At 33.0% G+C, this 27,355-nt stretch overlaps 1 protein-coding gene, 5 non-coding genes and 1 pseudogene across 8 annotated transcripts; 6 read left to right on the plus strand and 1 right to left on the minus strand.

The window, feature by feature from the left end:
* The first annotated feature begins 16,060 nt into the window (after positions 1-16,060).
* Positions 16,061-22,969, plus strand: LOC136207058 (uncharacterized). Of its 3 annotated transcripts, none has more exons than XR_010676552.1 (3): positions 16,061-16,689; positions 16,781-16,875; positions 18,215-22,969. XR_010676552.1 is itself a non-coding variant. In XM_065998319.1 (3 exons), exons 1-3 carry the CDS (start codon positions 16,681-16,683, stop codon positions 18,625-18,627), a joined length of 522 nt encoding a protein of 173 aa, XP_065854391.1. In that variant the 5' UTR covers positions 16,077-16,680; the 3' UTR covers positions 18,628-22,969. The 3 variants fall into 3 exon arrangements, 1 of the variants encoding a protein (XP_065854391.1); XM_065998319.1 differs by having other exon boundaries at positions 16,077-16,689; positions 18,210-22,969; XR_010676551.1 differs by having other exon boundaries at positions 16,082-16,689; positions 18,169-22,969.
* Positions 16,480-16,640, plus strand: LOC136207870 (U1 spliceosomal RNA). The gene has a single exon (XR_010676956.1). It is a non-coding gene; the product is annotated as a U1 spliceosomal RNA (small nuclear RNA).
* Positions 17,470-17,661, plus strand: LOC136207541 (U2 spliceosomal RNA). The gene has a single exon (XR_010676685.1). It is a non-coding gene; the product is annotated as a U2 spliceosomal RNA (small nuclear RNA).
* Positions 19,055-19,215, plus strand: LOC136207790 (U1 spliceosomal RNA). Its single transcript, XR_010676916.1, has one exon. It is a non-coding gene; the product is annotated as a U1 spliceosomal RNA (small nuclear RNA).
* Positions 20,660-20,855, plus strand: LOC136207509 (U2 spliceosomal RNA). Its single transcript, XR_010676656.1, has one exon. It is a non-coding gene; the product is annotated as a U2 spliceosomal RNA (small nuclear RNA).
* Positions 21,071-21,177, plus strand: LOC136207846 (small nucleolar RNA snoR127; annotated as a pseudogene).
* A 3,474-nt stretch (positions 22,970-26,443) lies between the features above and the next one.
* Positions 26,444-26,515, minus strand: TRNAC-GCA (transfer RNA cysteine (anticodon GCA)). The gene has a single exon. It is a non-coding gene; the product is annotated as a tRNA-Cys (tRNA).
* Positions 26,516-27,355: the final 840 nt, after the last annotated feature.

The following is a 27,355-nucleotide window of genomic DNA, read 5'->3' on the forward strand; positions in this document are numbered from 1 at the left end:
AGGGAAGCAGGTTGCAGCTCCTAAGAAGGCTCTAACACTCATGTCTTGGTTGATAGACAATGGTATTGTGTTACCAAGAGCAAGAGTACATTTCATTAACTGGTGGAGGTCGTATAACTTGAGAAGGAATTAATCCAGTGCAATTGCTGTTGCAAGCTCTATATTCTTACTGGATTTACATTTCATGCCACAGGCTTTAAATTTGATTCAACTGTCAGAATCTGTTTGGAAGATGGAAGCTCTTTAATAGACTGCTTCAAGAAAATTGTACACAAAGATATTGCAAATTTTGTGGAAGAAGAAGCACTGGGAAATTTCAAAGGTGAAAATGGTATTATATGTTTCGCTTGTCTCTACAGCGTGGAACTTTTGTTATGTGATTGTTATCCTTCATCGTTCCATAAAAGCTGCCTTGGTCTAGTGGTATGTCTAATTCATAATATTTGGTCTTCAATTTGTTGATTTGTATGGTTGACAACTTCCGTTTATTCTATAGGATGTTTCAGATGGGGACTGGTTCTGCCCATCATACTGTTGTAAATGTGTTTTCTATGCTTACTTTGTTTTTGACAAAGTAAGTTTTACTTTGTTTTTTCTACCATTGGATGAGCTTACTTTGTCAAAGTTCATCATCATCCAATGGTGGAAAAAACAAAGTAAGGCTTACTTTGTCAAAAACAAAGTAAGCATAGCCTAACCCCTGTTGTAAAATAATGTTGGTTAACTCTAACTTAATACTAGAAGATATCCTCGTTTTGCTTTGGAAAAAAAAAATTAAATAATATAGTAGAAAAAAAAAATTAAATTTTGTAATATATTTTTATGAATATTACCTAACAAAATAAAGAGTATATTTTTGTATATATTTTTATTAATATTTTTATGCATATTTTTATGAATATTAGCTAACAAAATTAAATTTTGTAATATATTTGAAGTGTATAATTATTGTCTGTATCAAATACGTTATTATAATGTCAGCATACCGTCATAATTCTGTCCTAATATATGTACGTATCAAATACGTCGTCGTACAATAAGATAACCCATATTCAACCCTAAAAATTGCACACTATATAATGTCACTTATATAGATATATCTCCACGTCTTTGCTAATCCAACTGCATATCCACTATCTTTCTGTCTCTCTTGATCCACACCAAAGAATGGCAAATCTGAAAGAGCGTGAATCCATGGACGAAATCCCTTACCTCATAATCACAGAGATACTGCTTCTTGTCATCCTCCTCATATTATTTGCCTATTTCCTTCCTAATATCGTCCTAGGTCCTCATTAACCAAGAGAAGGTAATATCTTTAGCAATAAAATTTCCGTTTGATTATGAGTTGAAATTAGAAGTTTTGTTGTGATTTCAGTATCTATATCGTCAAGATATCCTGGAGAAGTTTAGATGGTTGATGAATTGAAGGCAATAAAAAAACCAATTAGATTGTGATTTTGTCCGCAAATTCTAAAAACATATGGATTTGATGTTTTATCTATATTGTTATCTATTTTGGGACATATAGAAGTGACTGAAAACACTAAACTGTGAAGTCGTATATTATCCATGAATTTAGTATACGTTGCGTTAACTTCATTGTTTAAAAGAGTGCAAGATAAGTTAGAGGATTTGGAAAAGTAGGTAATCTGATTAAACATTTTTTAATAAATAAATTCATGTACAATTCATAAATAATCGTAAAGAAACAATTAGGAAAGATAGTTGAGAAGTGGCTGCAACTTCAATTGCCCTGGAAAAACAAATTAAATAGTTATGATGAAAATACACCAAAAATGTAATTGGAAAAGATATTTGAAAAAACTAACCTCATTGATCGTATTTGATCTAACATTTACTTCTTTTTTTTGATGAAGTTAGGGTCACTCTGAGAAAGCATATTAATATTCAAAATGTGATTCACAAAACAAAATTAACTATTACTCATGCACTTACTAGTTACGTTCTTTTTTTTTTGAACCTCTGTTGATGATTGATGAACATTTGGTTGGTTTTCAACAATCGGTAACTTTCGTTTTGCTATTGGTGACAAAGAACATCGAGATATGTGATAGAGACATTTTATCCCTATCTTTTGGGATAATTTATGGTTTATTTTGAGCTAAATTATTAGGTTTAGTGTTAGTTTTATGCATATTTCAATAAATCAATAAGAAATAAATTAATTATGTACCTTTAGTTAATTTTCGTCATTTTGAATCTCATTTTGTTATAAATAAAGTAAATAAATAAATCAAGTAATCTCGCTGTTCATAATTGTGCTTTGCGGGATAAACGTACGAGACCGAAAAGGCGATGAAAACAGGTCTAATTTTCGACGTCCACGTGGAGCTTGGTCGGTCTTCACACGGTGCCCGTTGAAATACGACAGTCAACCTAATCTTTGTCCCTGGTCAATGTGGAGCTTGGCCAGCACCACAAGGAGGGTGATCAAAGCTGCGGCAGCAGCTCCATCTTTAGCGACGACGCAATTCGTTTCAGCACGAAATATTGATTTTCAGCGGCAGAATAATGACCTTTAGCGACGACGAATCAACTTTCTAGACCAAAGAGAAAAAGACACCCAATTCAAAGGAAAAGACAAGAAAAAGGAACAAGGTGTGCAATGGAGAAAATAGGCAAATAATGAAGCATCATATGTTTCATTATTTCGTGTGGGCCCATCTTCTACATCAAATTCAAAGTCTTCCTTCACATTCAAAGTCTCCCTTCACATTCAAAGTCTTCCTTCAAAGTCTTCTCTCCACATTCAAAGTCTTCATACTTAATGTAATTATAATTATGACCCAAGCTTGATTTGTATATAAATAGGAGTGCTTGCACTCATTTAGAATGGAGATTTTGTGTAATAAAACTCTATCATATTCAATTTTCCATGTACTAAAGTTCCTTACACCTTGAGAGCTTGTATAATCCTCCTGTCACTCTGTCGAAATTCCGTTCCATCCGCATTCACCAAGCTCGAGAGTTCCACCTCCAAGTCCTATAAGACGACTTTGAGTCCGGTTAGCTAGTTCTAAGGGTCGATTCTTCTTCCCTTTGCATTTGTTAATTAGCTTGTACTCTTTCTATGTACTAGGCTTGGTTGTATTCCATATTTACGTGTTCCACATTTATAATATATGATTTACAATTTCAGTTTCACTATACGAGTTATTCTTTATTGCTTGCTTTGATACTTATAATTGATTATTGTGTAGGTCGCTTACGAGCTCCGAAATCTATTAGGAATCACATAGGTGTTGCCTTACTAGAGTTGACAATCCAGAAACCGTTGGAATTGACGAGCCACGGAACTTACGGGCCCTAGTTTCTGATCCTAAGAATTAGAGTTGCCTTAAGAGGAAATCACGACCTAAGAACCTCACGGAGTTGTTCGGTCTATATATAGTCATCTTTGTAAGAGTAAATTATCAATCGTATATGTTTCGAGTTGTTTGTCATATGTTATAACTTATCATTATCCGTATCATTCCACAAGGATTTGAAATACATGAAAATTGTCTCACCCATAGTTTATGAGTAGTTTATAGTTGTCACCCAACTTAAGTCTAAAGTATTCACCGTTTAGATAACGCATAGAACCGAGTAGTTTAATACTTGTAGGTATAAATCCTGTGGATTCGATACCCAGTCTTAACCGGATTTATTACTTGATACGACGAGGTACACTTGCCCCTACGTAGCGTCTAGTAGAGTTAAATCACGTAGAGAGATCATAACCGTAACACATACACACATAGTTTACCGCTCTACTAGAGGCGCTCATCAATATGTGTGACTTCAAATGAGTGGAAGGTGTTGAATTTGGACTTGGAACTTCTTCTTTAGGTGTTACCAGAGTGTTCTTAAAAATATAAATCACTTTAAATGATATGTTGGATGGATCATCAACTAAATTACTAACTTGAATCTGAAATACAGTTTTGACACCATAAATCTTTGTCATTACATATCTTTCTTTAAAACTATTTACAAGAGTAGCTGCAGGAATGCTAATTAAATCTGATGCCATATGTCCAAAAACTACAAATGTGCTTGTACCTGTAGCATCTTCAACAACCAATTTCACTCTATACCTGTAATATTTGTTATATAATAAGCAACAATAATTTTAGTAGGAAATAATTGAAATATGTATGAATATTATAAAGAATTTAAAAATTTACCATAGCAACGGTAGATCATCAATGAATCTGCAATTTTTACACCACAATTTGTCATCAAAGTTTTGAATATTACTTTTACATCTAGGACATGCCCGGTACCACCAACCATCAACGGGGTCAATTTTTTTGATTTTTGCCTTAAATGTGAATTTGATTTCCTTAAGGAAAATGAAAATGAAATTGAGATTGTTAATGTTAATTTTTATTAATATAATCTTAAATAAAACTTTATCGGTGTGAATATCTATTTGTAGTAACTCAGCAATTGACTTTCGATTTGCTTCTTTCTCATCTTCTATAGTCATGACTTTTGGGAAGTGTAACATGATTTTTTCCAACAAAGGGTAAGGTTTTTTAACATAAAAATGAGTGTAATAAATGTTAGCAACTAATATATATATATATATGTGTGTGTGTGTGTGTGTGTGTGTGTGTGTGTGTAGTAACTACTATTCGTAGACTTGAGCTCTTGGGAAATTACCATGGATGAATGCGCTCTCTTCGTAATAACTTCCCTTCCCGAAGAATAGAATCTCAATCTCTCTTAAGCCCGCTTGACTGCCCGGCCTTCCCCAAGGATACTTCCTTGAACAACCTCACCTCCCATCACGATGCTGGCATGCACGCGTTTAAAGAGCTAATACGCTAGTAATGCATGAGGGGAATGGTGGCGAAAGATAGGAATGGTGGTGTGTGTGTGTGTTGTAATTAAAAATAGATAAACAAAAGTTACTTTTCCAAAAAAGAAATGATTTCAGGGATTTCTGGATTTATGTAGCATCTGGTGGCGGACGAACTGTTTAAGCTAACTCCATCTACAATAGTAGAAATGTCAATGTTCATATTAAATTAATATTATTTTTTTGTATGTTTAAGATATACCATTGAAAGCCTTAGGTATCATTGACACAAAGGCTGCTGCAATTAGTTTGTCTTGAGTAACAGAAAAAATTAAATCTTCAGAAAAAGTGATAGCTTCTTTGTCCCACAAAACAATGTTCATTTCTTGTCCACTTATTTACAAATAAAAATGTCAAATTTTTATTATTTTATTCTAATATAGCAATCATGCGCTTAATTTATATATTAATTTAAAACTTACTTGGAGTCTTTGAGGTTTATGTCCTATTTCTTCTTAATTTAGTCATTAACTCGGATATCTTCTACATTTCCAACCATTGTAATTAAACCGAAGGTATCTAATATGTGTAATTTATGTTAGTTGAAAAAATTTAAAAAAAGTTGAATTAAAGAAAAAATTATAAATCATTGTTATTTATATAAAAAAAAACGTACCGATTAGATAGTCCAACAAACCAATACGTTCAACTACCGCCTTAAAAGAAAGGAAATTAAATATGTCATATGGAATGTCCGTTGTCACTGCACACGTGTTGGCATTCGGTTGGTTTTGAAACCTCTTGATTGCTATAATGTAGGGTGGTGTACCCTGCTATATACCAGGCGTCTTGACAGATGTCATCATCTGATTGGTCCTAAAGCTTTCAGACTGTTATGACGTCAGACAACACACCTTGCCATGCAGCAATTGTTCTTTATGTAATTGCCTTTTTTTTAATCCAATAGCTCTACTTCTTCCATTGTACTGATAACAGGATGCACAGTGGAGATTGATGAATGTGGCTGGGGGATAACTTTAGCATCTTCAGAGGATATTCTTTTCTTCGAATTAGACTATTCATGTGAATCTTCTTAATCCGAAGGATGACATTAGTCCATATATATGATATATTTTCTAATTAGTACTTAATCAAACGAGCTCCTGTTCGAGCCGAGCTTGAACATAATTTTAAGCTCGAATCGAGCTCGAGCAAACTAAAGCTCGGCTCATTTTATAACCCTATTTCTATATATTTACAACTGCCTTATGAACTTTTTTACTATTATTTTGAAAATATTTGTTGATTAAACATTAATGGTAGATGGAATTTACAATTAAATGGCATTGTGCTCAAGGCCGGCTCAGAGCCTTGATTTTTGGGGCGCAGGCCCAGGGCCCATAAATCTAAGAGGCCCAAAAAGTTTTTTTTTAATTCATTAATATATTTAATTTTTTTATTAAACATGCTAACCTACCTACCTACTGTATATGTTGAGGAGGAGAAGGAAGGAACGTCGTCTGCGAGATTTATGATTAAAAAAATTTCTTCCCAAAATTGTATTCTTCTTCTAATCGTGATTCATAGATTTCTTCTGATTTAGCTCCTATGTGATGCGTCTGCTTTTGCTGCATCTTAGCCTTCCGTCCTTTTTTTTAGATTTAGCGATTTAGCCTTCCGTCCTTCCTTTTTGCGATTTAGCGATTTAGCCTTCCGTCCTTCCGTTTTGCGATTTAGCCTTCCGTCCTTCCCTTTTGTTGTGCCTTCCAATTGCCCTTGCCTGCTACATTCCGGCGTCTGCCTTCGGTTTTGTTTTGCTACGTTCAATTTGCTACCTTCCTTTTTGTCTCTGGTAAGTTTCTTTGTTTTTATTATTTTTGCTGGTTTCTAGTTTTGCTGCTTTCATTATTGGATTTGATTTTTTGCTGCTTTGGTTATTGAATTTGATTTTGCTGCTTTGATTTATTGAATTTGACAGATTATTGAATTTGAATGACAAAAGAAGCAAAACTTTGGGTCAAATTTATTTAGTAGATCAACTTTGTTTTATTCATTAGAGAGAGAGATACTTCTAGTTCCTAATTCTTGAAATCATTCTTGAGAGTGAAAGTGAAATTTCTTGAGTTCTAAGAATTAATCCCACCAAAATACTATCAAAATCAATTACTAAATTACATAATACGTTCACAAGCTTGAGTTTACAAATATAACACTCTTGGATTCGTGAAGAGGTGTTGAAATCATAAAAACCTTCAGTTTTTCTTGTTCGAGTTAAGGGAGTTTTGGCTATAGGATTTGAGGACGGGAACCATCTTATGCATATTATTTTCCTTTGGTTGGTTTTATTTCAGTTTCTGCACTTTTCTGGAAACCAGGGTCGATCGATCTTGTTGGGCTCAAGATCAAAGTCACAAGAATAAAATCATTAAGAAAGCAACTCCAATCATTATCAATCATTCGTTGTAATTAATTAAAAAAAAAGAAATAAGAAACTCTAGATCTCTTATATTAGTAGCAGTTATATTTGACTTCATTAATATCCTAACTACCATATATAGCTTCACCTATACCTCTTATTTTTATACTTCTTATTCTTATTATGTTGTTCCTTTATAACGTACGTTGATATTGTTCAATATATATTGTCTTATAATGTCTTGTTAAGTAAACTAAAATGAAGTAACAGCAGATAAAAAAAGGAACTGGTATATGGAATTCGTTTTGATACTTAAATTAGAGAAGGTTAAAGGAAAATTGAAGATAATACCAATATTTATAACTGTGATATTTAAATACCTTTCAAACTGTGCTCACCATATATATATATATATATATATATATATATTAGTTCTCAGAGGCGATTGGTGCAATTTTAGGAGTGCACCCTAATGACTTACTGCACACGTGTTGGCATTCGGTTGGTTTTGAAACCTCTTGATTGCTATAATGTCGGATGGTGTACCCTGCTATATAGCAGGCGTCCTGGCAGATGTCATCATCTGATTGGTCCTAAAGCTTTCGGACCGTTATGACGTTAGACAACGCATATTGCCATGCATCAATTGTTCTTTATATAATTGCCTTTTACAATCCAATAGCTCTACTTCTTCCATTGTACTGATAACGAGATGCACATTGAAGATTGATGAACGTGGCCGGAGGATAACTTTAGCATCTTTAGAGGATATTCCTTTCTTCGAATTGGATTATTCATGTGAATCTTCTTAATCCGAAGGATGACATCAATCCATATATATGATATATTTTCTAATTAGTACTTAATCAAACGAGCTCATGTTCGAGCCGAGCTTGAACATAATTTTAAGCTCGAATCGAGCTCATTGATATTATGTCGAGCTGAGCTCGAGCAAGCCAAAGCTCGATTTGGCTCATTTTATAGCCCTATTTCTATATATTTACAACTGCCTTATGAACTTTTTTACTATTATTTTGAAAATATTTGTTGATTAAACATTAATAGTAGATGGAATTTACAATTAAATGGCATTGTTGTGCTCAGTGATAAAGTGTGTGAATTTTACAGTTTTGCTAGAGTTGACTAGTGTTTGGTGGTAGTTTTATGATTTTATTAGCTCTAGGAATCCAATTAATAAATTAGTAAAAGTAAATTTTTTTTATCAAATGAATTAACATTGAAATATGTTTCTCTTTTTGTACATACTTGTCATACCATTGAAAAACCTTTTTTTTATGTGAGCCAAGTAGGTTTTGAAAATGCATGAATCCTTTTGAGCTTGTTATACCTATTTTGTTTTGCTTTTTAATCTCTATATAAATTTCCTTATTTTAAGTATAAATGAGTCAAATATGAATTCTTTCAAGTTGAGTTTTAAGTTAAGAGATCATGTTTATTATATTTCAACTATTACATATAAATTAATTCTAACATAAATAATTTAATTCTAAAATTTAGAAAATACGCCTGAATCATTAATTTCGTAATTAATGCCTGAGATAATTACAACATGATTCACTTCCATAGGTGGTTATCTTGGGCGATTAGAGAGAGCTACAGTTTTAGGGTCTACAATTTCCAAAATTCTTGTAATATCTCTTACATCTTGCTTTTTAATCTCTACAGGTTGCTTCTAATCTTTGATCTTTGCGATTGATTTGCTTCTAATATTTTTCTCTATAATTTTGCTTCTCTTCTATTGCTGTCTTGCTGCTTCCAATTTGGTCATATCTAACTTTGAGTCTTTGATTTCTTGTGGTAAGTAAATCTTTCCACTTAATTAATTAGTTAAGTAATTTCACGGGTTGCTATACCATTTTTGTGCATTTAATTTTGTTCTAAAGGAGTTCTTTTTTTGTTTACATTGAATTGATATGGTAATCGCCATTTTGACCCGATTAGAGAGTAATGACAATATGCAACATAATCTACGATTTTCGAAGAAGTTGAGATGATTGAAGATTGAGTATTTATTAGCTTTGAAGCTTTGTTTTTTACAAATTGTAAATTGTTTTGAATGAGTTCTTATATTTATTTTCATTTTGTTCCATTTGAAGCTCTATTTCTTACCTAAGTAGAACCTTTTTTCAATCAAAGACAATTAGATCAACAAGATTCCCATTATGAGAAACAAAATACAAACACCAAACTTACTCATGATTAGAATACCAAAATATGATTTTGTTGAAAAAATTGGTCAAAATACTTACATGAGGAATATTAGTTAATTGAAGTGACAAAAGGCTACTTACATGTTATTGCCAATTTACCAAAATTAAATAGCATGTTTATCCACTCACATGTATTAAGAAGGAAAATAAGATGTGATATAGAAACTATTAACCAAGGCTCGAATTCATCCTTTTTAATAAGTTAAATTCTATTATTTCATTTTATAATGTTTATTATCATACCTATGGTTAGTTTGTTACTGATTTAAAATTTTCTATTGGTTTTGACTCAATTTTGTAACATTAGCAATATTTCAATCAAATTTTGAGATAATTTTGATTATATGTTGATATTGTTTGTGTTTAATCAATTTTTTGAAGACTCGAGGTGTTGTAGCTGATTATCAAGTTATTAATTATTAGAGATAGTCCAACAACCAATTGTTTGATAAAACATCCTGGTGCTATTATTTTTATATCTTAGTTGAGTAAGTATTAACTTTTGTTTGATTTGTTGTCTGGAAAGCGGGGACTTCGACACTGAACCAAACCATGTCTAGAAATAGAGCTACCTCTCCTGCTCTTGAAGGTGAAGGATGACGTGCCCGTCGACGAGCACAACAAGCTAAACGTAGATATCACATTCCATCACCATCTCCACCTCCAACTCCACGACGAAGAGATTTTCCTAAAATGAAAATGATGTTTACATACCACAATAGGACTGTAGGAGGGCAACATTTACTGTCATTTCCTCGCTAGCAAAGATAAAGTAAGTAAATTTTTAGTTGTTGATTTTTAATCTGGTGCTTTAATTTTGTTTGTCTGATCCTTACCCTTATCTACCATCATTTGTTTTGAAATAATGTAGGTTATTGTCAACACCATGCAGCCGTTAATTGCCTGGAAATCCGATTAAGACAATTATACGGATCTCAAATTCGTATGCCACAGTTGTCAGTGCAACATCGCATTGGCTCTAAGGATGATCCCTACTCAGTTCTTCCTTAGCTCAAATCAGATGAGGTTACCATAGAAACAAACATTCCGTACCTCGGACTAAAAAACGATGCCAATCAATTTGTAAGAATCTTTTCATTGTATTTTCATTATATGAATATATGTATATTTCTTGAAAATTATTATTTTTTCTTTTATTCACTTATTATAGGTTGATAGAATGGAAGTTTACAAGGTGAGTGGGTTTGAACAAAGCGAAAAGATATACATGAACTCCGAAAATAGCTCATAAATAATTAAGGACATAAAAGACTACTTTCTAATCAAGGTCCAATAATAGCTTCCATTAAACTTACTAATGATTATTCATTTGATGGAGATTTCAATTATAGACATACAAACACTGCTAGTTATGGATTCAACCAACGCCATAATGTTGTGTTGCTTGGCTACGGAGTACTAGCAGGTAAAACTATAGAATATTGGATTTATTTAAACAGTTATAGCACCGAGTTCGGTTACGATGGACTCGGTATCGGTTTGATGGCCATGAACTGCATCTGCCAAACTTTTAAGATTCAAGTTCCAAATACAATTTAAATGATAAACTTTTAAGTCTCTTGATGTCTTTATATCAGCTTAACATATTAGTGACTCAGTTCATCCAATTTATATTTCCTAATTAATTTATGTAGTTTTTATCATTGGCTTATGACATTTGACGATGTACCAATTTAATTAGGGGTGAGCATGGTCCGGTTCGATTAAAAAACCGAACCGAACCGAATAAAAACCGAACCTAACAAGGGGTTATTTTCAAAACCAAACCAAACCATACAAAATTCGGTTCGGTTCGGTTAAAACCGAAATTAATTCGGTTTGGTCTGATTCGGTTCGGATTAAAACCTAATTATTTTTGTTTTAAAAAAAAACTTAAAAATTATTCTATAATTCCACAAAAAAAAAAAATTACCGATACAAATTCGTGAAATTACAAATCCCATAATAATAGTCTAGTAAAATTCAATAGAAAAATAATTTAACACAAAAAAAATTACAAAATAATTAAAATAAGTCTTCCAAACTGAACATTCTAAACCCGATATTCATCTCCAAATTCAATTGTCAATCTCAATCAACCACATTTGAACTTAAATCAAAGAATTCTGAACCTACAAAATAATAAAGTAAAATCATTAGATAAAAAGAAATACAAAACAAATTACAAATATAAGATAAATGAAAAATTTGTGTTTAAATGATTAGTAAGTATTAGACTTACTAAACATAGGAGTTTCATTTTCAATTGGATTGGCAGTAGGATCAGTAGGTACAAGATCACCGAGCGCGAGGTTTTCAAACTCTGTAAAATAATAAATTCAGTTATCAATTATAAATATAATTGTTCCTTAAACCAAGTTAAATATAAGAAAGTACAAACGGACAATTTTATCAAAATAAATAAATAATAAATTACCTGTTCGTATTCTGTCGGCATCATATACATTTTCTTCCTTAAATAAAGGATGAGGCGTTTTCCGAATCCAATCTTGTGTGCAAATCAAAGCTTCTGCAACTTCAGGAGATAGAGAACTCCTATAATCATCTAGAACTCGCCCACCAGTGCTAAAAGTAGACTCAGAAGCCACTGTAGAAACGGGCACTGCTAATATATCTCTAGCCATGATACTAAGAATAGGAAATCTTGTCGAATGAATCCTCCACCAGTTCAATACATCAAACCCTTTAGTATCCTCTACTAATACCTCTTCTAGATATGCATCAAGTTCTGTTCTCTTACCCCCTCTAACTCCCCCACTGTTCACTCTCAGTTTCTTATGAATTCCATGGAACACATATTTTGGAGGTTCATACTTGCTAGCATTTGATTTTTCCACATCAACCATTTGTGGCTCAATCAGGACATCACATGTCTTTTCACTCACATCATGTACCTTTTGATATTCTTGAAACAACTCAAAAAAAGAACTTTGCATATTATCAAAAATTTTGGTGCCCAGTGATTCTTCATATATTTGAGTAAGAGAAATCTTAACAACTTCAAATTTTTCTCTTGGGTCAAAAAGCAGCTGCAAACCAAATGATCTTGTTCATTTTAGATGGATCCCCCCAATACTTATCAAACTTCTCCTTCATTCTAACACTCATTGCTCTTAATTGATCATCATCACTCTTGTTCCAAAATTCTAATGCCAAGTATAAGTTACTAATTTCAGTCCAGAAACTATTAGATGTGACATATTTTGAACCTGAAATTTTTAGTGTGACAGTGTAAAATGTTTTCAACATGACAGCAATTTTTCTAACAATATCCCAATCCTCAGCTGTAGGCACCCCTTTAGAAAGACTCAACTCGTGAACAAAAATAGGATCTATCATGGCAAACCTCTCAAATGCTGCCTCAAAATTTTCAGCTGTTGACAACATTAAATAGGTTGAATTCCACCTAGTAGGGAGATCCATACATAGCAAGCTCTTACTCTCTATCTTCCTATATTTCACACATTCCTTAAATCTTGAAAGTCTTTGAGGAGAAAATCTAACAAATTTTATTGCATCTCTAACCCTTACCACTGACAAATTAACTTCTTTCAAACCATCTTGTACAACTAAATTAATTATGTGTGCCATGCATCTCATGTGTATGTACTTACCAGATGAAACTGAAGTCCCCCATTGCACAAGAATATTTCTCACATAATCAACATCAACATTATTTGAACTAGCATTGTCAACAGTAATAGTAAACACTCGCTTAATTTCCCAATCATTCAAACAATTCTCAGTTGACATCCCAATATCTTGGCCTTTGTGTGAATCTATCTTAACAAAACTCAAAACTTTCTTTTGTATAACCCAATTACTATCAACAAAATGACCAGTAATAACCATGTAATTATCTCTAGCCACTGAGGTCCAAGTATCAGTTGTTATTGAAACTCTATGAACATGTTCCTTCAAATAATTTTTCAATTTCTTTTTTTCCTCAAAAAACAATTTGGAACAGTCTCTACTAGCAGTCCATCTAGAAGGAATTTTTAACTGTGGACAACATATTGCAAACATTTCTCTAAACCCTTCAGTTTCTACAACTCTAAAAGGTTGTTCCTCCTTAATAATCCATCTAATTATGCTAGCTCTCATTGCTAATTGATCGAATTTCCAAGTAGTTAAAGTACCCGGAATCGGATTCTCACTATCCCCAAACCCAGAAAGAGAAGGTTGCAAAGATAATTGGCTTTGTTTTGCTTTGTTATTTTCAGGGTTTTTCATGCATTTCTTCATGTGGGTTTTAAGGGTAGTTGTCCCACTTGTAACTACATACACATAGCTTTTCTCACAATAGTTACACTTACCTCTAGTTTTTCCATTTCCAACATCGATCAGAGTAAAATGTTTCCAAACTACTGATCTTTTTACCATCTTCTTGCCAGTTGCCTTGCTTTCAATCTCAATCCCAGTAGTATTCGAATCATTTGCCTCATCTCTATTTTCTTCGTCGTCAAGGTCAATTGAAATTGGAGGAGGATGCATTGATTTTGACATCTAAAACAAATTATACAAGAAAATAATCAGTTTAGTTATCAAAGAACCGATTATAGAGAATGTTAATTAGAGATTAGACCTAAGAAGACTCTTATTTAGACTGTACAAGTGCAATATGAACCTTTGAATCGAGCTAACTACTAAAAATAAGAGGGTGAAACGAAGAACTTAAGAAATTCATCAATTAATTTTTTCCTAAATTTTTGTGGGATAAAATCAACAAAGTGAAAATGGTAAATATAAAAAACATTAAACATAAATAAATATATATATATATATATATATATATATATATATATATATATAGTGTACAGGTCTTGGTGATAAATATGTGATAATAAATTAACAATATCTATGCATAGGTCTTGGTGAACCCAAACATGCCAAAGTTAAAGGCTTTAAAAATAAAAGTCCAGCCAAACAATTTCTATAGCAAACAAAAAAAGAAACCAGAGTAAGAACCCCTCGGCTTACCAATATAACGCAATAGTGTACCTAACACCAGTTACCTTTTAACCTCATTAAACTGGTTTTTCTAATTCAATCTAAATCACTCAGAATGCTCATCAATATAAAGAAAATATCAAAATAGGTCTGTTGTATAGCAACAAACATTGACAACATGTTATATACTACAGATAAAAGAGAAGGCGATGATTAAGTATAACTGCTCAGAACTGGTGGATATTATTTCAAGCACGTAATAAAATGCAAGTTCAATGAGCCATTTTTATCTTTAGCCAAGACACATAAAACTGAAAGACAAAAAGGGAGATTGATATAAATATAGCATAAATCTCCTCAGTTTATAAATAAAACTGGCAAATGCCATACCTGATATCTCCATCCATCATAAATATTACATGAAGTATCCTCTAACAGACAATTTATCAAACACCTCTTGTGCAAAGTCGAGAACCCAATTCCAAATTTCCAATCAATAAAAACTCAAGTTTACAGGGTATATTGACCTCAGAGAAAGCAAAATATAGAGAAGCGAGACAAATACGAAGGATCAAGAGAGACATACGTACCTAGATAGAGTAGTAGAGTCGGCGACGGTGAACAAATTTCGTGGCGCCGGCGGTGGGAGGGAGTTGAGGCGGAGGCGGCTAGGGTTTTTTGAAGGGTGAGTGAGAGAGAATGTGGCGTGGGTTCTGTTCTGTCGATCGATTTAGTAGATAGATAGGGAAAAGAAAGAAATAAATATCACACTGTAACTATTAATTTAATTAAATGGATTTCGGTTTGTTCGGTTTTTCGGTTTTTAACCGAACCAAACCGAAAACCGAAATCTTTAAAAATCAGAAACCAAACCAAACCAAACTAAGAATGGTTAGGATTGGTTGGGTTTGGTTCGGTTTGGTTTTTTCGGTTTTCGGTTTTCGGTTCGGTTTTGCTCACCCCTAAATATAATGACATTTGGCATGTTTTTTTTTATCAATGTTCTTCTATCTGTAATTTAACAAAAATATTTACCCTTTAATAATTTTAACTAGCATATATAATAGTGTTCAATCTTGAAAAGGCTAAAAAAATTGGATTAATAAATTTTAAGTATGTATTACGGTAAATGCTGGAATTGTTTAGTGATCAAATTGCTTGATAAACACTATAATATTCAAGGGTATTAAAGTTTTGCAAGAGATAGAAATATTTGATTAATCCTGAATATATTAGTCAATATATTTTTATCAAATAGCTATTATTAAAAGTATAAACATCCCCTTTTTTACGACTATTTATATTTTAGTCAAATTGTATAATTTAAAAGTTGGCGAGTTTATGTGAAAATTATACAATTTGAAACATTTTAAAATATAAAAATATGAAATTTATTGAGAAGTGTAAAGAGTATAACTGTAATTAGAGACAGATCTATAGCGGGGGAATATGGGTACTTGACCGCATTGAATTTTAAACCCCCATATATGTTTGTCCTCATGAATTCCGGCCAAAACAAAAAAAATATTACAGTTTCTGTCGAACACAACTGCAGAGTAGGAGGTTGAAGATGAAGATTTATAATTGTGGTCTATTTTTAAAGAAATAAAGGCAATGCCACGTTTATTTCTCTTAAAAATCAACAAAACTGATCCAATTTTGGGAACACAGTCTAAATATATAATGGTTTGAGTAAATTAGTTAAAAATATAAATGGTTCTCCTAATTTAATCCAATTTTGTAATTTTCCCGAACGAAAACGATCTCACTCACAATGATCAAGAAATAAAGTACTGTAGATGGGGAGGATTGGAGTTAGGATATGGAACTAGGGTGTTCAAACTGGTTCCTGTCTAGATCGACAATATCCATGTTGTCCCCTTAAAGAAATCATTATTCCTCCCACTGATTTTTTAATTTTCAGTAGCCGGTCGTAACTCATCGTAACAGTGGAAGAAAAGCCCGGAGAGAAAATCCCACATCGGAAAGCACGAGCAGGATAATGAAGCAGCAACCGTATAAATGAGACTGAAGATCGAAGGAGAAACATACTTACCTGGACGGGGTCAATGGGTGATCAATGAGGCTCATGGCCTAGGGTAGTGATCTCCATTGCACTCTGGAGGGGTGCTTCCCTAAAGTCTCCCCAAGAGAGAGAGCTTACGTCATTATTTGTGCCAGTGGGGGCCTGCGTTCGCGCGGCCCCCTTCCAATTCCAGTTTCAGTTTTTTGTTCATCTAATTGACTCCATGTACAAGGTGAGTTTATGCTATATTCCCGATGTGTATGTTTTTTATGCTTCCATTGGAAGATGATATTCATTAACCATTATTTCTTGTTATCAATTAGGGATTCGATTCCTACTGTTCGAGGCTACGTTGTGGCAATGATGATCTACTGGCTATGTTTTTCAGCTTCTTCTTTCGTGCTGTAGACATTGCAAGGTAAAATTGAACTGGTTTTAGGTTTTCATCAAATTTTGAACTCCCTTTGTTCATTATTATGTGTTGCAAGGAAGTTTTTGTTTGGGTATATGAATAACTGGAAGGAGTTATAGTTTCATTTTGTCCATGCTTTTGAAACTGAGTCACTTCAAAGTTCAAATCATGGAGAATTAGATGCTTGTTAATTTGTTTTATTGTTTCAACATAATCAAAATATTTAATTGGACATCCAAATGAGGTTATTTTTTTGTTTTGTTTTCCCTCAAACTGCACAATCTTTGTCAATTATCCTCTCTTCTGAGGCACTTGAATGAGCTTAATGTGTTTAGTCCCTCCCTCTCTGGAATGAGAATGTTGATTATTAGTCCATATGGAGGAATCAGCAGATAAACTTTGCCTTAGATATGGTATTCAGCTGATATAATTGTTGTTTGATGGAAATACTTTGCCTTGGGTCTGATATTCAGCGGATAAAATTGTTGAAAGTGAGTGAGGAAGTGTGTCATTTACTTTAGAAACATCCCACATTGGAAAGAAACTCTTTGAGGACCAAGAAGTGAAATATAAAGAGAGAAGCCTAACAATGGTAGAATCATACCTTTCTCGGCCGTTTGGCTAAGATCAAGTGTAATATCTGTTCTTATCAGTTTAATATCTGATATGTGGACCAATGGTCCACACGATATTAAATTAATTTTTTAAGGGGGAAGGCCTATATTAATGGCTTGCCATTAGGGTCTTCAAGAGTCGCCATTTTGCCTTTCTCGCCCCTCGTGTTCAATTTTTAGAGCTTTTGATTTTCAATTTGTTGACTTCTATTTGAAATAGCATGGGACTTGTTGATATTGGAGCTAATAGATTGGTGTCAGACTGTTTTAGGGGTCAATTTGCTCACACAAGAGAGCGTTCCTTCATTGAGTTAGACATCAGGGGTAAATTTGCTAATAGTATTTAATCTTTTTTGTGCTGATCGTGTTCCATTTTACCTGTAATGCTGAGTTTTAGGTCCTTATGGTGTTCCATTATGTGCCTTATGTAGGAGTGCACCCACTGTTGATCATTTAGGGATTTGTTGTTGGCTGACCAGAGAAGTCATTATCCTTTTTGTTTGCATTGTTTGTCTAGAAGGCGTTTCTAGGTGAAATTGCAGATGTTCCTTTTAGGGTGTTTTACAAAAAAACTTGAAGTTGTTTAAACTCCTTTCATTGATTTTTAGGCATTAAAAGGAATATTTTGCTTGGGTATATGAATAACTAAAAGAATTTAATAATTTCATTGTTGGAACAATTGAAGAGGGCTCATTATCGTATGAAACAACAAGCTGATTTGCACAGGACAGATACTGGAGATGAGGTCTTTGTTAAGCTGCGACCTTATAGGCAGCAGATTACTGTGTTCAGGATGAGTCAGAAACTTGCTCCATTGTTCTATGGTCCCTATGTGGTTGAAGATAAGATCGGGAAGGTAGCTTACAGGCTCAAATTTCCTTCTGGCTCTTCAATACATCCACTTTTCCACGTTTCACAACTTAAGAAGGTGTCAACTCAAGTCATGTCTTCTACTCAGCTTCCAAACAATTATAATGCAGAACCGTTTCCAATAGCAATACTGGTTAGGAAATTGGTAAAAAGAGGCAACCAAGCTGCTACGAAGATACTTGTTCACTGGTTAGGGATCCTGGAGAATTCACTTGAGAATTTGCATTTGACATTCAGCAGCGTTATCCAGCTTTTTCAAGTTCTTGAACCTTGAGGACAAGGTTCTTAAGGGGGAGAAATTGTTATGTGGAATTTGATTGTTAGTCGTTTTAACTTGTTTAGGTGTTTTGATTAATTTTGTCTCTAGTGAGTTTGTTATTTCTGTAAGCCACACGTAGCGTGCTTGAGCGTCTATCCGGTTATTTAGCATCTCCGGTAATGAGCTCATTAAGAAATGAATTTGCAGAATCTTCTCTCTGTTTAGATTCTTCTTCCTTCTCTTTAAATATTCTCTGCGTATCATAAGAGAGCTAGTGAAAGGAGATTTTTGTTCTATGTTCCTCTCTCTATCCCCTGGACAGCGAACCATAGGGATCCGGCTCATACATCTAGCCTGTGGAGAGAGAATCCCACATCGGAAACGCGTGACCAGAACAATGAAGCATCAGGGTATAAATTAGACTCTAGATCGATAGAGCAATATACTTACCTGGACGGGGTCAATGGGTGATCAATGAGACTCATGGCCTAGGGTTGTGACCTCCATTGCACCCTGGAGGGGTGCTTCCTTAAAGTCTCCCCAAGAGGGAGAGCTTACGTCATAATTTGTGGTAGTGGGGGCCTGCGTTCGCGCAGCCCCTTCCAATCCTAGTTCTAGTTTGTGTTCCTGTTATCCTAGCTATATCATTTCATTAGTTCAGCAAAAAGCGATTGTTTGTTTATTGATTGAGCTTTGCTTCTCTTGGAATATGATATTCATTAATCATTATTTCTCGTTATCGATTAGGGATACGATTTTTTTTTCTGTTGGAGGCAAAAGTTTTCTACTGGATTCGCTGTTTATGTTTTTCAGCCATCGGCATCCATTCCAAGGTAAAAATGGCGAAGGTGCCATTTAGGTTTTCGTCAAATTTGAACTAGTTTTGAACTCGCTTTGTTCACTAGTATGTGTGTTGAAAAGGAGGTTTTTGTTTGGGCATATGAATAACTGGAAGTTGTAGTTTCATTTTGTCATGCTTTTGAGACTGTGCCACTTCAAAGTTCAAATCATGGAGATCATATGCTCATTAATTTGTTTTATTGTTTCAACATAATAAAAAATATTAAATTGGATATCCAAAAGTCTCAACATATGATCATATACTGCGAATGTTGATTATTACTCCATATGGAGGAAGAACTGCAAATGCCATTGCTGAGAAGCCGATAAACAAAATCACAATGTGTCTTATTGGGATTACAGAATGCATGCGTCAGTTGATGGATGGAATGTGGTTGTCTTTTCCTTGTAACCTAATTCTAGTGTATGTTTTTTTGTTAAAGTTTAGCTGTCCTGCTCTTCCGAAACCTAGTTGATTTTTTCAAGGGAGTTCATTTTTATTTATTATTCTGGACGTCTACTATCAGAATCTTGACTGGTTGTGTCGCACATTCTTGAACTAAGTTTGTTCATCTGATGCTTACATTTCAACATTTGTCTTGATACTTCGGGTCATCCGTTGCCTTATTGGAGGCTAAGTTTTCTCAATTTTCAGGGGAATTTAATTAGCAGGGGTGCGGTTTCCATCAATCATAGGTATGGCCAGAGAGGTTCTGAATATAGATTAACTGAAAATACTCATATAGATTAACTTTTTTCCATCAATCATAGGTTGGTTTCCTTTTGGAATTTGCTCGCCATGTGTTTAGCCTTTTGCATCAATTTTTATCACATCTTGTGAGGAATGAAGTTTAGTCTTCAAACCTCTCCTGCTCTGGAATTATGTTAATGATGTTGGATTCTTGTCTGTTAATTATTATCCTTTGTTTGCTTTGCATCATGCCAGTGTTGATTGTTTCTCTGTATGTAGTGCAGACCTTCTTGTTAACCATGAAGATTTCTGTAATGAATGTAAGCTACCGGCTTGCTATTTTGATGTGAAGCATTATTGCCATCTTGATATGCTAGATGATGATTTTAACTTACTAAGGGGAACAGAGGGAAAGCTAGTTGTTGCTAGTGTATACAAAAATCCCACATTGGAAAGAAAGCTCTCTGAGGACCAAGAAGTGAAATATAAAAGGAGAAACCTAACACAAGTAAAAGCATACCTTTCTCGGCCTTTTGGCTAAGATCAAGTGTAGTATCTGTTCTTATCAGTTTAATATCTGATACGTGGACCAATGGTTCACACGATATTAAATTAATTTTTTTAGGGGGAAGTCCTATATTAATGGCTTGCCATTAGGGTCTTCAAGAGTCGCCACTGCGTTGCACTATAGCAGTGGCCTGGCTCACCCCTCCAATTCCAGTTACAGTATTGACCCCTAGAGTTCTATTTGCTGATAGACTGTGGTTCAAAGTATATAGTCTTTTTTGTGCCTCATGGTGTTCCATTTTACCTGTAATGCTAGAATTTTAGGTCCTGATGATGTTATTTTTGTTCTGTTTGCCTCTCAAACCACGCCATATTTTCTGAGGCATTCCAAATGAGCTTAATGTTTTTAGTCCCCCATCTCTGGAATGATGTTATTTAGCCAAATCAGAAACAGATGTGCTCCATAAGGCAATGTCTATGTCATCAAGGCTTCGGTTAGTTATTGCAAACGTCAACTAATAGTTAGATCACTTAGGGTCCGTTTGGTATGCCGTAATGCAATGTAATGTAATCAAGGTTGTAATGTAATCAAAGTTGTAATGTAATGGAATGGAATAGTGATTCTATTACCATGTTTGATTGACAATTATGATGTAATGTAATAACCATTACAATACTTATATTTTCCTAATTAAATACAATCATAAAATTTTATTTACATAATTAAAATCAACGAAAAATGTGAAAAATCGAATCGAAATCAAATACAAAATTAGATTAACCGAAATCAATATTTTAGTATATAGTTTTTCGCCTTTTCATATTTTTTACATTTTTCTTGTTTCTTTTAATTTCCATTTTTAACATTTTTCACCGTTTTTCTATTTTCTCATTTCTCCGGTTTTTCATCTTTTTTTCATTTTTCGCATTTTTTCGGTTTTTCGGTTTTTCGGTTTTTCATTTTTCTCGTTTTCAATTTTCATGTTTTTCTACTTTTTGCGTTTTTGACAAGAATGAGAAGTGAGATTTGAGAAATGAGAGGTTAGATGACAATGTAATGAGAATTCAAGTCATTTTTCCATGTAATGGGGATTACAAGGTTTCTTCAATAAAATTTAACTCAATGTTTTCTCATTCCATTACAATGAAATTGTAACATGCAACCAAACATGGTAATGAGCTTTCAATGTAATGGTCATTCCATTACGAAGGTCATTACATCTTACCAAACGGCACCTTAGGGATTGGTTGTTACTGTAATTTGATTGCAGTAAATACCTAGTGGTAATTTTAGAACTACCATCAATTGATACACGTCAGTTGTCTGGGTGAAGTAATTAAGAGACGCTAATTTACTTCTCCCTAAACGTATTCTATAACCTTTAGTTTTCTCTCTATATAATGGCAATGTTGAGATTATTACTATATATGTATGAAGAAATGCAAATCCATTCCTGAGAAGCATATAAACATAATAACATTGTGTATTACTGGGATTGCAGAAATGCAAGCGTTAGTCCGTGGATGCAAATATGGTTGTCTTTTCCTTATGAGTTAATTTTAGTGTATGTCTTGTGGTTCTGTGTGAACTACTGTTATTTGATAGAAGTCAGTTGTCTTGTTGAACTTGAAGTGATTGAGAGATACTAGGTTACTTCTCATGCTCGCGTAAACATAGCTGATTTTCTAGTAAAATGTATATATAATTTTTCTGGTTACAGCCTAATGTGATAGATCGGTCAGGTACAGGCGGAATTGCTCCGTTCCTATTATGCTAGTATATATATATATATATTACAGGTGGTTTAGAGCTTTGTTCCACAATCAGAAAACTTTGTAGGTTCAAGACACAGGTGATATTTAGTAGGCTGCGTCAAGCCGTTATGCGAAATAATCAGAGATGGGGGGTTTGGCTCGGGGTTCAATCAACTCAACAACATTGCATATATATATATATATATATATAGGGTACATGCTCTTGATTTTGGATGTGTAATGCTCTTTGCTCCCATAATGTGCAAAATTTGAGCTATAGCATTTAAGATTTATGCCAAACTTTAGTCTTGGAGCACAGTCTGAGCTTACAGATAGCTGATAGCTTGTGTCATAATATAATTTTGTAGCTCCTGTTCTATAGTTTTTATGAAAGGAAATGCTGGCGTGTGATGCAATGTGGTTACCTAGTTGTAACCATCTCAGTTTTTGTGGTTGAAGTGATTGAAAGATGCTATTACTAGTTTACTTCTCTCGCTTTCTCTAAACGTCCTCTATAGCTGATTTTTTAGAGAGTTAATTATAAAGGTGTCAAAACGGGTTGTTATTTGATAATTGTGTTACATGATTTATAAAGTCAACGTGATTATTTGATGTAAAGGCAACAAAAATGATAATGGTGTCAGTCTTTCGATTTAGCGCTCACAATTAATTTGCTACACAATGAACTTTGTATATAATTTAGTTCATAACTCGTTATTTTTAGTCCAAACATGATGCATATAATTAGTAGTTTTTATTTGAAAAATTAAGCCCTGGTGAATTTAATTTTTACTGATTAAGCTCTTAACCTTTTAAATGCGACATTAAGGTTGTGATCATTTATCTTTTAACACATTAAACCTTTTTAAACGATCCAGTTACATGTTACTATTTTAACACGTCAATTGACATATAGATTTCACGTGCAATAATTTCTTAACTGTTTTAGTTTAGAAGAATAGTGATATACTGACAGTTTTACGCATTGTTTTTGTTAAACAGAGTTTCAATTAATTATATGGCTGGTCTGTCTAACAGGGTTTGATGTGTTAAAGAAAATTGATCAATGGCTTAGTGTATTTATTTAAAAGTTTAAGGGCTTAATCAATAAAAATGAATTAATCAGACACTCAAATACGTGTTTTGTCTTTTTATTTTTACATGTGCCGATTTCCACTGATAAGTGCCCTTTTCAACTAATTTGATTAAAAAAAAAAAAACCGCAAGTTCAAAAACAAAATTGATATCCAGTTCATTGTAATAACCCGGTCTTGAAGAGATGGTATCAAATTGGAAGGTATGAGTAAAGAGCGGTTTTAAAAGATGATGACAGTTAGGAATGAACTAAATTCTATGTTGGAAATGAAGAGAGAAGAATGAGTTATTTGGCTATATTAATAAATAAAAGTGATTTAAAGCCGTTAGACTGTAATTATTGGGATTCAAATTAAAATGGATAATATCTATATAATTATATATACTTATAAAATTGGATTGAACAGTGCCAATTCCAAAAAATTCTCAGTCAGATTTACCCTTAAAATTTACTTCCACATCTATCCTTGCTAATTTCATTTTTTCTTCACAGCTCCCCATCTAACCGGGTGTTAAACGGTGTCGTTTTTCTTCTGCCACATTTACCCTTAAAATTTACTTCCACATCCATCCTTGCTAATTTCTTTTTTTCTTCACAGCTCCCATCTAACCAGGTGTTAAACGGTGTCGTTTTAGAACATTATTAGGGCTTCTAATTACTCCCGACTTCCATCTTTAGTATTTCACGCCTCTTTCTTTTTTTTCTTTTTTTTTTTCACAAAAACATAATTAAGCTTCTGAACTTTATCTATTTAAGGATTAAACTCTTGATAATTATTTTTCCATATTGAATCATTGATCATTGATTTTGTTATGAATTCGATCCTTATTTAACTTTTTCATCGATGACACGTATCATTAGGGCGATTCGGCTTATTGACGTAGACAAATAAAAATAAAAGTTTATTAATTAGGATAGATAAAGAGTAAAAAGTAACAAGAAATTACATAAATTAATTTCCAGTAGATTCTTCCAAATTCGATCTTTTCCTCTCTCATTTTGTGATTTTCAGCATTATAATCGTCAAATCGATATTCTCCTTTCCCAAACTCGATGGAAAAGTTAAATAAGAGCCAAATCCATAACAAACTCAATAATCAATAGCTCAATATGAAAAAATAATTGAACATGAGCTTAATTCTTAAAATAGATAAAGTTTAATGGTTTAATTGTACTTGTACTTCTTGCCTTTCTTCTTTCGTTCCCGTCTCTCACTGCCTTTTCATCCTTTCTTTCGTTTTTGCCTTCCTCTGGCTATTATTTTTTCCCTCTCCGGATTGCAGAATATGAGTTTCATCATAGGAAAAAAATTATGGGTCATCACACAAATAGAGCAGAGTCTATGTAAATTTATAAATTATTACAGGTTGAATGTATAAAGGATAAAGGTCAAATTTGATCCTAACATTTTTTAAAAAATACAGATTTTATCTCAACATATATAAACAGTATAAATTTAATCCTAACGTTTTCATGCACGGTCAATTTTAGATCTACCTTACTGCAATATTTTAACTGTCACATCGGACTTTCCAAATAATTTTATCGATAAACTGTAGCAGTTAAATTTACACCATTTTGTATGTTCTAAATCTATATTTCTCCTTTTTTTTCAAAGAAAAAAAACTTTATAATTCTTCAAAAATGTTTTAAGTTAAATTTGGCCTTCATTAATAGATAGAACATTAATTGCATAAATTTGCAAGGCACAAAAATATCCTTAAACAGCCTATTATAAGCATAAACATAAAAACCTTCAGTTTATTACATTCCAATCAAATGAAAGAAATTTATATTTTACCAATTGAAAATATTATTTTCTATTTCAATATTTTTTATATTCTTTTTATTGATGGAAGAATTGGCAATTTCATTTTTTTAAATGCAAATTTATTATTTGATAAATAATTTAGATTTATTAAATAAATAAAGTTATTCTTTTAACCGAAGCGAAGCGAGGTATCCTTCTAGTATTAGATAAAATTATTAAAATTGGTATAAAAAACGATTCTTTATGAAATAAATTTATTCATAGTTTAATTGCGGTTTATGATTTTCTACAATAATTAACCAAAATTAACAATTTTAGCTGCAAATAACCATGAGAAAAAATTCTTATACCGGGTTCGAACCAGAAGAGGACTTTGAGATTAAAAAGGGGGCAACTGAAGGATTCTTTATGGAATAACTTTATTCATAGCTTAATTGCAGTTTATGATTTTCCACAATGATTAACCAAAATTAACAATTGTTGCTGCAAATAACCGAAAGACAAGGATGAGAAAAAAATTCTTATACCGGGTTTGAACCGGAAGAGGACTTTGAGATTAAAAAGGGCCCAACCGAAGGATTCTTTATGGAATAACTTTATTCATAGCTTAATTGCGGTTTATGATTTTCTATAATAATTAACCAAAATTAACAATTTTAGCTGCAAATAACCGAACGAACAAAGATGAGAAAAAAATTCTTATACCGGGTTCGAACAGGAAGAGGACTTTGAGATTAAAAAGGCCCGTAGCAAATAACCGAACGAACAAAGATGAGAAAAAAGTTAACCATGAAAAAGGAGGAGAAAAAAATTTCTTATACCGGATTCGAACCAGAAAATGACTTTTGAGATTAAAAAGGGACCAACCGAAGGATTCTTTATGGATAACTTTATTCATAGCTTAATTGCGGTTTATGATTTTCTACAATAATTAACAATTTTAGCTGCAAATAACCGAACGAACAAAGATGAGAAAATAATTAAGCATAAAAAAGGATGAGATAAAAATTCTTATACCAGGTTCGAACCGGAAGAGGACTTTGAGATTAAAAAGGTTCGGTGCAAATAACCGAACGAACAAAGATGAGAAAAAAATTAACCATAAAAGCGGATGAGAAAAAAAATTTCTTATACCGGATTCGAACCAGAAAATGACTTTTGAGATAAAAAAAGGGCCCAACCGGATTCGAACCGGTGACCTCTTGATCTGCAGTCAAATGCTCTACCACTGAGCTATGGACCCATTTGTATTAATTATACCAAAAGTCAGTAATTATTATATTTCTGAATGAATTAATACCAAAGCTATATTTTCAGATTATAAGAAGCATTGAACTAAATTCCGGAAAAAATTTAGAATACTCATATATCCGGTTTTGATCATATGTCATCCTTAAAAAATACATAGTTAAAATCATTTCATATGTATTTAAAATTGTAATAGTTGTAAAACAATTATATATAAATATGTAATGCATACTTACTGTAAAAATCTAATTTTAAACTGAAAAAAATTGATTTCAAACGTAAAGTTAACGAGTAACACATTGATGACTAAATTTCATAATAACAACTAACTATCTTGTTAAATTCTTGTTAATAGCCGAATAGCCTCAGATGGAGAAGATTCCGATACGGAAATCTCCAACCAATCGTTGGGTGAATAACGAGTAGAACACGTTAGATCAAACTGTGATCCATACTGAAAAATAGAAAGCTTCATTTTCATTTTGATATGAATCCCTTTTTGACTCTTACACCATCTATAATGATTATTTTGTATACTCAAAACTTAAAAAATATAATGGATAGATGGAATTTTGAACAACTAAGTTATTTTTCTATTTTAGTCTACGAGACCTTCCAACGACATATTATAATCTCAGAAGCCATAAATAATGAATAATTAATAAGAAATTGATTTTCAAAGCAAGTCACTTGAAATGATATTGTTGAGGTATAAAAACCCAATCTCACATTGCCTCTTTGTGAGGAATTCAAAGGGTTATAAAGCAATCTCAATGCCATTTACAAGATCTTAACTAATAACTAACTAGAAGTGTGTCTCGTGCATGAGGGTACA

Source organism: Euphorbia lathyris, chromosome 9, assembly GCF_963576675.1.
Source record: "Euphorbia lathyris chromosome 9, ddEupLath1.1, whole genome shotgun sequence".
NCBI classification, from domain to species: domain Eukaryota; kingdom Viridiplantae; phylum Streptophyta; class Magnoliopsida; order Malpighiales; family Euphorbiaceae; genus Euphorbia; species Euphorbia lathyris.